Here is a 12522-nt window from a genome sequence, read left to right as displayed (position 1 = left end):
CATATAGAAATTGACATATAGAAAATGCACAAATTAGATACATGTCTACAACGTTCAAGTTTTGGGCAAATGTAGCTTTTAGTAGCATAACAGTGTCATTTATTTTATATTATATATATAAACTTTATTAAAATTAAAATGTGCATTTTTTAGGATACAGGATTCATGATGTACAGTGCAATATGTACAGTATATATACAAGACTTGTTTTTTCTAATTTTTCAGATTTTAAGTTCCAAAATGCTTTGTACTCGAAGATTGTTCCAACAGTGGAGTTTTGCAGTGCTGCTTCTGAGTTCTTCTGTGCCATGTCAAGGAAGACCTATTGATGCTGTCAGCAGCAGAGTGTAAGTCCTAAGAATTATTGCTTAAAACATTATTTTCTATTTTTTAATTGAAATACTACACTACCTGGTGCCTTTTATCATTCTCTACTCCATACAACACAGTGTGAGGATTATATATATATATATATATATATATATATATATATATATATATATATATATATACAGACGTGCTCAAATTTGTTGGTACCCCTCCACAAAAAACGAAGAATGCACAATTTTCTCTGAAATAACTTGAAACTGACAAAAGTAATTGGCATCCACCATTGTTTATTCCATATTTAATAGAAATCAGACTTTGCTTTTGATTTTTTATTCAACATAATATTGTAAATAAGAAAACAAATGAAAATGGCATGGACAAAAATGATGGGACCGCTAACCTAATATTTTGTTGCACAACCTTTAGAGGCAATCACTGCAATCAAATGTTTTCTGTAGCTCTCAATGAGACTTCTGCACCTGTTAACAGGTAGTTTGGCCCACTCTTCCTGAGCAAACTGCTCCAGCTGTCTCAGGTTTGATGGGTGCCTTCTCCAGACTGCAAGTTTCAGCTCTTTCCGTAGATGTTCGATAGGATTCAGATCAGGACTCATAGAAGGCCACTTCAGAATAGTCCAATGTTTTGTTCTTATCCATTCTTGGGTGCTTTTAGCTGTGTGTTTTGGGTCATTATCCTGTTGGAGGACCCATGACCTGCGACTGAGACAGAGCTTTCTGACACTGGGCAGTACGTTTCGCTCCAGAATGCCTTGATAGTCTTGAGATTTCATTGTGCCCTGCACAGATTCAAGGCACCCTGTGCCAGGCGCAGCAAAGCAGCCCCAAAACATAACCGAGCTCCATGTTTCACTGTAGGTATGGTGTTCTTTTCTTTGAAAGCTTCATTTTTTTGTCTGTGAACATAGAGCTGATGTGACTTGCCAAAAAGCTCCAGTTTTGACTCATCTGTCCAAAGGACATTCTCCCAGAAGGATTGTGGCTTGTCAATATGCATTTTAGCAAATTCCAGTCTGGCTTTTTTATGTTTTACTTTCAAAAGTGGAGTCCTCCTGGGTCTTCTTCCATGGAGCCCACTTTCGCTCAAAAAGCGACGGATGGTGCAATCAGAAACTGACGTACCTTCACCTTGGAGTTCAGCTTGTATCTCTTTGGCAGTTATCCTTGGTTCTTTTTCTACCATTTGCACTATCCTTCTGTTCAATCTGGGGTCGATTTTCCTCTTGCGGCCGCGCCCAGGGAGGTTGGCTACAGTTCCATGGACCTTAAACTTCTTAATAATATTTGCAACTGTTGTCACAGGAACATCAAGCTGCTTGGAGATGGTCTTGTAGCCTTTACCTTTACCATGCTTGTCTATTATTTTCTTTCTGATCTCCTCAGACAACTCTCTCCTTTGCTTTCTCTGGTCCATGTTCAGTGTGGTGCACACAATGATACCAAACAGCACAGTGACTAATTTAATTAAACTTTGCATATTATTGTATTTTTGAACAAGTGCAAAACAATGTGAGTGTCTCCAGGTTTTGAACGGCTACTCAATGTTGTATATGCTTGCTGTGTATTCGTTTGCCTGCAGTAATGCTAGAATAGAACCTTCCATGGTGATCCTTAATTTTTTTACTTTAAAGTTTGCAAAGATGCTTTCAAATATATTTTAATAATGATGCTTAAGGTTATAACGTTTGTTTATAAGAATTAACTAGTAGGGGTATATGTTTCAGTTCACGATTCCACATTTGTATTATGCAGTTAGGATGACAGTTTATTGCAAGTTGAACATTGATTTTAAAGCACCCTATTCTGGTTTATTTAAAAAAACTGCTTGCAAACATGTAATAAACGTTTTAATATTTCTGACATCTTAAAATACACCTCAACAGTCATTTTAAAAGTTTAAACAAATATATGTGAAAGCTAAAAGCAGCCACCAAGTGTAGACTTTTCAGATGTGTTTCTCTGCTAGGAATTTCGCAGGTTATTACCTCAGACTGTCTACTAAAAACACAAATAAATTATTTCTTTGTTGAGGAGATGAGTGCTAACCTAGCTAGATTTTGTATTTATTATTTATAGTCTCAAATGTGATGAAAACAAAAGGTGGGCTAAAACTGGACCAATAAAGGTGTACTGTAAATAACTGTCTTACTAGTTTAACTACTGCCTGTAGGAAACACAGTTGTCTACTAATAAAACCAGGTTAGGCTACCATATATCATTTTACAAAGCTATTCAGTGTTTAGGTATCCAATAAGCAATCTGTAGGCTTTGGCATGCTCTCTAATTAGAAAGGAAAGTGAAGTTAGTGTTCAGTATTGGAAATATCTGGGAGTTTTTGAGTCTAACTCACAGTTTAAATTGGGATAGTTAATGAGATTATGCTATAACTATCGATTCTATAAAATGTGCACCTGAAAGACAGTAACATTGCGACAATGCTCAATGACGTTCTCAAAGAGCAAAGCCAAACAATGAAACAACAGCTTGTGGTTCCTGTAATTCTTTCCGTCATTGGTAGATTGTCTGTGATTTTGGGCCCTATTTATTTTCAGTTCAATAAACTTTATTCAGCTGTTTCAGGAGTAAGTTTAACCCTAGATAATGTTTATAATCACTCTTAAAAAAACATTATTCGAAATGTTATGAACAATATTTTTTTTACAAACTGTTTTGATAAATTAAAAACTATTTTGTATGAATTAAGTTCTAGAGTGTTGTCATCGAATCGTAAAAGTAACCAGAACAGTTATTTTATTTAATCAAATCAATACAGTAGTAAATATTGACACCCTATATTAATTTGAATATTAATACATACTTTGCCAAGTAATTTAGAAGTTGCATTACATAGTATTGCTATTTTGTGCTTTTGGTAAAAGTCTTTGAAAAAAGTTTCCTTATTAATAGATCTGGTGAACTGAATCAATATCCTGCATCCTGCGCCACCAAAAGAAAGTGTTGTCCCGGGCCTAAAAAAACAATGTAATATTGTTAGAACACTTGTCCTTTGAAGTTCTGACAATATTTGTTCATGAATTTCTAACTCTACGGTATGATTTTGTCTGCAATCAAATCATACTATAAACTTTAAAACTTTTTTGCTGAACGGTGATATAGTTTGTGTAGAACAGGTTTGCTACAGTGTGCGCTCGATAGACCTCACTGCGGGTCACTCATCATTATGCAGTGCACAAAAGGTTTAGGTATGAATGGAGGTTAATGGCTTTTCAAAAATGTATCACCATATATCTGTCTCTCAAAATCAGAAAAAAAGGGTGAGAAAAGAATAGGAAACAGAACTGAGAAACGAGCAGCTTCTTAAGTATTTTTTAACTCCTGCAAATCAAGCCAAAAACGACTTCCTCTCACAAGGAGAATTTAACAGCAGGTCTGCCTGGTCATATACGCGGTTTTATGTCTCTGTTGGAATCTGACAGTCACTCACAATTCAGGGACAGTCCAGTTCCAAAATGTTATGAGTGACATGTGTCAGTCAAATGACCCAGGTATGTTACCAGAAAAAATAACAGATTTTGAGAGGCAAAATATCATCAAATGTTGTCTGACAAGCATAGTCCTTTAGCACCACGCCATTAGAATATTCATGTTACATTTGTCTGTCACCATCACCTAGTAGAGCAGTTTTTAAAAACAATCTTTAACCCACCTAACTGTATAACAGCATTATATTCTTGACAAAAACTTTTTCAGCTTAAGTGAAGTTCTTCAATTTGACTTGAATTCTAGAGTGGTTTCTGGGTAACTAGAGATTAATTGAAGGTTAAAACAAACTCACGGTGAATGTACATTAAGATTAATAAACAACACAGAACTTGTTTCAGGCAGAAGTGTGGAGTAGTGGTTAGGGTTCTGGACTCTTGACCGAAGGGTCGTTGGTTCAATCCCGGGTGGGGATACTGCTACTGTACCCTTGAGCAAGGTACTTTACCTAGATTGCTCCAGTAAAAACCCAACTGTATAAAGGGGTAATTGTATGTAAAAATAATGTGATAACTTGTAACAATTGTAAGTCGCCCTGGATAAGGGCGTCTGCTAAGAAATTAATAATAATAATAATAATAATAATAATAATAATAACTTTTCAGTGACATTGGGATTTGTGTATTTGTTTGTTAGAATAACTAACAGCAGACATTTAGGCTTCTGATGTATCTGTGCAGAAGAAAACCATGACTCTTTGTTTTTGCTTATTTTATCCAAGTTGCTTTTATAAATCGCTAGGGGGAAATCTTACATATGGTGTATGAGGGTCATATATTTTAATTGTGAGTCTACAGCTCTGGCCAAAATCTAACCAATTTAACAAGAAATTTAACAAGAAAATTTGTACTACTATTATGGCTTCCGGTAGACTTTTACAGTATCATTTTGTAGTTCCTGTGATTATATTTATGATATATTTAAATTATGCTCATATAGGTTTTTTTTGTTTGTTTGTTTGTTTTAATTATGTCTCCAAAAATTCTAGTAATACAAACCTTTTGGTCATAGCTGTATATAATGGTATGATGATGTTCACAGTATATATAAATCATTAGAAAATAGGTTTACTGTATTTTAACCAAGCTGGACATATATCTTCTTCATGAGTGACAAGTAAAATGAGAAAAAAAAAACTAGAAGGGTGTTTACAGGGCAAATCCTGTCAGTGTGTGCTCGCTGGATTGAGGGGGATATACATTTGTGCGTTAATGAGAAAAAATGTCTCACTTTTGTTTTTTTAGGTATAGTGAAACTTAATAAACTGTACATAACAGTAAACTCTCAGTGGTTCAGTATTTAACACAAAGGTGCTAAGGTTAGCTAAACCGTACTATGAAACATTGTGAAGGCCTACTTCTTTATGTCCAATATGTTGTAATCGTTTCAATCTAGTAAAGAACACATTTGACAAATGTATAAAATCTCACATGGAAACGGTTATACAATGGACATGCATATTAAACATAATGTATATCTTTCTTAAACCGACTTAATCAGCACACTATTTAGATTTAGATACAAAATACAGTTACAGAATAAATTAACCAAGCCCAAACAGACACAGAGGAATCAATTCACCTGGCCTGGTGCCCAAGAAGATTATGAGTCACACAAACATTTTGCTTGATCACTTGCCAAGTTTGTTAAAGCTGTGAAAATAAATGAACCAGGAGTTGACTGAAATGACATGTATTGTGGTTTGGTTAATGATAGAAAGCAGAAGTGGAGAGAAACAATTAACTTCAGGTAGGCCAAATGAAGAGACTTTTGTTGGCACACTGCCTTGCCAGGATGTTTCAGTTTTTTTTTTCTTTTAAATAAAAAATTCTGGCCGCAGGGAATGTATAGGGAGAAGTATGAAAGGTTCAATGTGTTATATTACTTTTCAAAGAGGTTTTATCCCTAGTTTTTATAGACGAGGAAGTGACTATTCTACTAAAACTTTAGCATTTTTCTTTTTAAGTGCTGTACATAAAAGTTCATTCATATTTCAATTTCTTCTGAAATATCTAACAATTTTAACCACATGTAAAGCCCAGGTAACAGCAGTGTTTGAAATTACAGTACAGAACTTTTTTCCAAGTTAACCTATTAATAGCCTAATCCAGTTCTTAAAGCATTCTCCAAATTAAAAAAACAGCTAACCCCTAACAAATACATGAATGCAGAACAACTGGGGGTGGGACATTTATTTAAGCAATAGAAACCTTATTCAAGGGAGTTACCATCTAATGCCCATTTTTCCCTTTGCCAACCATATACTGTATCCCTCATAATTGGAGCCTAATTAACTATTAGGCCAAAACAACTATTCCTTCCTCAGGACACAGACATTTCTTTCTATAATTCTGTAACTGATATATATCCTAGATACAGTGTTTCTTTGAGGTACCACATTAGTAGTGTGTAAGTAAATACTTCATCTATCATCTACAGCAGTGGTTTTCAAACTTTTTAGGCCCTGTACCTCTTTCCAAATATAATCTAGTCTACCACATACCCCCATCTAAGATAGGGTCATAATATACCTATGAAAACATATAGTCTTTTCTAATTACTAGATTAAGTACTGTAAATAGAAAACTGCTGTTAAAAACTAACAAAATCAAATGCAATTAGTTAACCATGGATTTTATCATTGAACACTTGAGATGGGACAATGTAAAATGACTTTTAGCAAAATGCTTATGTGTTAAAGTGTTTAGTGCAGTAGCCTGTTTGTGGGCACTCGCTGTATGATATGAACGCACTCAATAGGTCTGGAGTAGGGAATCCAATTCCGGACACTTTTCTCAATCCCAGGATTTAAGGATTGTTTTTTTTTTTAATCCCAGGATTCCACTGTTGTAATAATAATATCATGTTTTTGCTTTCATTAATAATTACTGGTGTGGAGGCGTAGGGTAATGCACTCACATGACAAAGGAGTTCTTCAACCAATTAATTAATAATGAAAAAACACTTACAAGCATTGCAAGTAAAGATAACAGTCATGTCGCTCCAGCTCCAGTACAGAACAAGTGAGTGATTTCACTGTCTAAAGTAGGGCGGCCCAGCTGCCTGCTCAACTCAATAAAGAAAGGGGCTTGTGACCAGGAGGTTTCAGGTTCAATCCCAGCCACTGTCTCACTGTGTGTGACCCTGAGCAAGTCACTTAAACCTCCTTGTGCTCTGTCCTTCGTATGAGACATAAAACAAACAAGGTCCTATTGTAAGTGACTCTGCAGCAGCAATTGTGATGCATAGTTCACACTCAAGTCTTGAAAGTCGATGAATAAAAGCTTTGCTAAATGACTTAATAATAACAACTCAATAATACAGTTATTTAAAAACATAACACGTAGATAAAACACTGAACTGATTAAACTATTAACACTGAACATTCTTTTGATAATTTAAATATGTAAATTAGCCATGTGAGCGCTCAACGCTCACTCACTCAGCAGCCAGCTGGTGTTTATTAACCTTGCCCAACAGAAAGGACGGCTGTGGTTTTATTTGAAAGGAGATTCAACATTGTTGATTTGATTGCTAAGTCACAAAGTACTACGAAGTTGAAAAAAAAAATGTCCAGCATTACAGGATATTTTTTTGCGTACTCCCTGATGAGAGCTTGTGTACCCCAGTTTGAAAACCGCTGATCTACAGCAAAAGTCATTGGTAACATGATGGAATTAGCATGTTCTGCTAGTATTGTGTTCAATAATCTAGGAGACTCGCTCTTCCAACAGTTCTGTATCCATGTCATTAAATGTAGCTTTTGTAACTTCACAACAATTTACAGACTATTCACGGAACAGGAGCAAGGGCTGCGGGAGCACTTTGCCATCCCCCTCAGGAGAGGGTTAGCAGCGAGGATAGACGAGAGAGGAGGGGGAAGAAATATATAACAGACGATAGTGGTATTGACTGCCAGCAAGATATGCTTTGAGGATACCCAGGGAGAGGTGAGATTGCCTTTTGCGTGAACAAAGAAAGACAAAAGTCGTGGTTGAAAGGTGAAATGTTGGGTAGGAGGAGCGGGTGGATGGAGCAAGGGCAGCGTCCATATAGTCTTCAGATGAAGCGAGGAACCTGTGAAGAGATGGAGATGGAGGAGCCGGAACGAGAAGCAGTCACGAGTGTGAAGCAGGGTGGGTGCTGCTGAAGTGGCTCATTGGGGGAGGGAGGGCTGCTGGTTCCAGGCGAGTAATCCTGTTATCAAGCACATCCATGCGGTCAGAAACTGAAGAAACGGCAGTGTTGAGAGGATGAATGAGTTGCAGATGAATGAGCAGATCGGAGAAAGATTCTAGATTAGGTAAAACATCAGTCTGGAGGGTTGAATGAGAAGGAGCAGGATGGGGAGTTCGTGAAATCATCCGTCTGGAGTTAGAGACAGTGGGGCAGGGATATTCACTGAGTTGCCTGGTTCGCTGGACTGATGTTTGTGGAGGAAAGACAAGATTGGTTGAGGTGGATTTTAGAGGTGAGACGATACACTAAGCTCACAATATGATACGTATCACGATACACAAGCCACGATATGATAATATATATATATATATATATATATATATATATATATATATTTGTTTTTTTGTAAGTACTTTCTCTAAAGGATTGTTAATTATTAAAATATTTAATCCTGAAGAAAATTAGTGAATACATTTTATCAACAGGCTTCCAGTTTCTTTTACTCCCACGAGCCAAATACAGGATAACATACTCTAATAACCCAAAACACAAGTTTTATAAATCTGTAGACTCCTAAATGAAAAAAAAGTTGAAATATCTGCCTTGTTCAGTGTTATACGACTCCTATCTTGAAACGACTGTTGGCAGACAAAGTTTCACTTTGTTATTTACCCTTTAGGATGAAATGTTTTTCAGTGGAATGCTCCTATAAAAACCACTAACAATCTATTGTTTACAGTAGCATCTTGGAATTGGTGTCGTTTTTTACACAACACTCTGGGCAACATTCTAAAGTACACACAACACTTTCTGCATTTTTTTTCAATACGATATTTCTTTTTTCTTTTTTCTTTTAAACATTAAATATCTTTGTATTATGCATTCTGCTTGGAGATACGTGTATAAAAACGTGTTATGCTATGACCCAAGGGCCTTGATACTTCCTGAAAGTTTTGTTGAAAAATATTGATGTTTGGGTAAATGCAATGACACCTTTATTCTCAGGGTCTTTATAAGTAACAATGGGCACTTCTCTTGCTTATTTTCTCAAAATAAATATTTATAAATAAAATAGTTATTTATTCCATTATTATCAGTACTGTAATAAGGAAAATAAAATGTACTGATACATTAAGTTCATGAAATAGTATATGCTTATATCCACACATTTATTTTTTTTATCTTGGTTTTCTCCCCAATTTGGAATGCCCAATTATTATTTGTATCCCGGTTCACTGCTGCAACCCCTGGCAACTCAGGAAACGAAGGCTGGGACACGAGTCCTCCAAAAACGTGTTCCTGCCAATCCATCATATTTCGTACTGCAGATCCACAGCGAGGCTACCAGACCTTTTGGTTGCACATTTTAGCTGCACAAAAACCAGGACTGGATGCAAGACAAGTAGAATCCCTTTGACTCTGAAAGGATCACGTATTTATAAAATCAGAAAAGAAACAATACCAATAATACATTGTAATAATAATCCACCAGAGGGCAGTGCACATTTGATTATTTCACTCCAGGTATTTGTTACAGACCGGTTCTAAATTGTCTAACCAATTAAACCTCCATCAAGGTACTAACGTAGTTCACTGGAGTTACACATCCCTGGACAACAGTTTACAGTGGCGCACTGCGAGGGCCCTTCTACACCAGTTATTTATTACAAACATGATTACTTAACTCAAACAATTACATGTTTATTAAGGCATTCCTCTGTTAATTACTTCATTTGTAACCTCTGAAATCTGATGCGGAATGGCCCTCAAGGCTTCGAGTTCTGCACCACTCACTGATTTAGCAGATCTGTTTGGGCTGGATGAAATTCCCTTTTCAATATCGCCACCTGTTGGTGAACAGATATATGTATAGGCTTCAAAAAGAGCATTTGTGAAGTGCCTGCCAGCAGAGGTATCTATTTTCCAACTCCACAACATGTATGGACATATTTTCAAAGCATTTTTAACTCCTATTTCATGACAGAAATAGTAAAAAGTAAAACAGTAATACAACTCAATTAAATAAGCACGAATCATGAGTGGTTTGCTGTAAAGGCTTGTAACATTAACACAACATTTTCTCCTGGAGTAAACGCTTTGAAAATGTGGTCCAAACTGTCAATTGCTTTATTGATCAGCCACTAATTAGAAGAACATTGAAAATCTGTTTACAGGAAACAAACATTATTTGATTTGAATTGATTTTCCGATATCAATTTCTTAACCTTTAGAACAGTAAACTGGAAACAGCTGTTGAACTGGAAGAAGAGTCTCTTGAACCAGCATGACCAGTCCCCAATAAAAAGGTGCAGATCATTGTTTAAAACTCCAACAAAACTAAACCTAATTTGTTTTTAAATCACTTATGAGAAATAAACCAATAGCCTTAAGGATATGTCAGAATTCCAGTACATCTAATATAACTTAATATGTGTTGTTTACCCTGTCGCTTATTGTATTATTATTGTATAGTGTATTCTCGTGAGCACTTTGGGTAGACCAGATGACAGCAAAGCTATCCCATACTAAATATATATATATATATTTTAAATATATTTTTGTAAACATATTATTCATATAAAACTCATAGTCTTTGGGAATGATAAAATATATGGAAAAAAAAATATATATATATATATATATATATATATATATATATATATATATAATGTATGTAACGTTATATAAAATATATTTAACATATTACAAAATTGGCCCGTTTTCATCATGTGGAAAATATATTTACAATGTATTTGCTTAAACATATTTTAAATATAATTTCAGGTAACAATAAATCAATTATATTGTCCATGTATTTTTTAGAAATGTATTATTCAATATATTTACTAAACATGTATTGTATAATGTATTCACAATATATTACATAATGTAAAGTGCCTGGACACTCACCATATTTTGCATGTGTTCCACCAAACAGATATGAAGCAAATAAATAAGAAAGGAATGGAATTCCGCAATTTCACTTAAAAATAACTACTATCTTTAAACATAACGGAATATATAAACATTTTGTAAAAATTCAGTGTATATAAAACACTCAAGTACAAAAATGAAAAGCTTTCAACATATGCTAAAAGGGTGTTTGCATTACAAGAGGTGTTTGGGCTGCTTCTCTGTAGACCTGCTAACATTGTTCTTCTGAAACTATGAGACGTTACAAAAAACTGCTGCTTCCAATTAAAAATTCATTAATAGTTATGGAATTGTTGCTGAAAATAGAGCTATGAAAGTAAAAAAAAAACACTAATAAACTGGAAATACATTTTTACAATTTAATTATTTTTTCATATTGGTGGGCATACAGTTTAAATATAAGGTGACTTAAAGTATGAACAGCCTATTGTGTCCTTGATTGTTATTGACCTCTCTTTTTTTCTTCTAAATACTAGGCTTAGCCCAGTTATTTTTTATGAGGTATCTGTAACACTTCGGTATCTGCAGAAAGATTGATTAACGGCCATATTTGTTCCGTCAAGAATAAACTTATTTACCAAATTAAAATCACAGTGTCTGTGTTTTTATCTGTTGTACATGGATAAACTTATGAAGCCTTCTTGTTTTAAATTTAGTGCTGCCTGACCGTCGCAGTCTCCCATTATATGCAATATATAAATATATTGTTTGAAAACACTGCATACACTTTTAAATATATTAATGTGAATATATTTATTTACAACACATTTTACAATGTATTTTGAATATAATTTAGAAAAATAAAATGTATAAATGTGAATATGTTGATTTACAAAATACATTTATAGTATATTATAAATATATTTAGCAACATTTCATGTTTAAGAAAATATATTATAAATACATTTCAGGTTTAAAAAATATATAATTCCATATATTAAAAATATATTTATTTTCTGTATGGGTAATATGTACAGCTACACATACTAGCTTAGAAATGGTGAAATTAAAAGAAAATAACACATTACATAGTTGATTCTGTTATTAGAAATGTTTTAATTAAAATAACACATTACATAGTCGATTCTATTATCCATGTCTTTAGAATGTTTTGTTAGTGGTAGATACGGGAATGTTCAGAGCTCTGGCATTTTGATTGGGTGAATGTCACTTCCTGTATTAATAAACTAGAGAATAGATGTCATCTTGTGCAAAGTTCTTAAGTTAAAAACACTTTTTTTAACTTAAGTAGTTTGTGAGTACAGTATTCATTTTGTGATTTGTAATAAGTTAATGTGTTGTGTGTTAGGTTTCTAGAACAGAAATCATGTCACACAGTTTGTGCAGCCAGAACGAGATTACATATTGTATAACAATAGAGACACTATACACAACACATTCACTTACAGCATTACTAATAATGTTATTACTTGAAGTTATGGCTATACTGCATTATTTAGCTTGAATCCCAGCAGTTTTACTTGAACAGGGGACTTTTTTAGTCGTTTGCTCCACTTAACTAGAAAATTGTTTTGAAAAATGGCTCAATGTGGAACTCAGC

The 12522-nt window shown here is 34.4% G+C and overlaps 1 protein-coding gene across 1 annotated transcript in view; it reads left to right on the top strand.

The window, feature by feature from the left end:
• Positions 1-231: 231 nt before the first annotated feature.
• Positions 232-12522, top strand: part of LOC117414548 (parathyroid hormone-related protein-like) — a 44438-nt gene continuing 32147 nt past the window's right edge. Inside the window, exon 1 of the mRNA XM_034024319.2 lies at positions 232-347. Within this exon, the coding sequence (XP_033880210.1) occupies positions 241-347 (107 nt within the window). The 5' untranslated portion in view covers positions 232-240. The remainder of the gene's footprint in view (positions 348-12522) is intronic.

This window comes from Acipenser ruthenus, chromosome 7, assembly GCF_902713425.1.
Source record: "Acipenser ruthenus chromosome 7, fAciRut3.2 maternal haplotype, whole genome shotgun sequence".
In the NCBI taxonomy this organism is placed as follows: Eukaryota; Metazoa; Chordata; class Actinopteri; order Acipenseriformes; family Acipenseridae; genus Acipenser; species Acipenser ruthenus.
The sequence above is the reverse complement of the archived record's forward strand: the minus strand, read 5'-3'. Positions and strand labels throughout refer to the sequence as shown.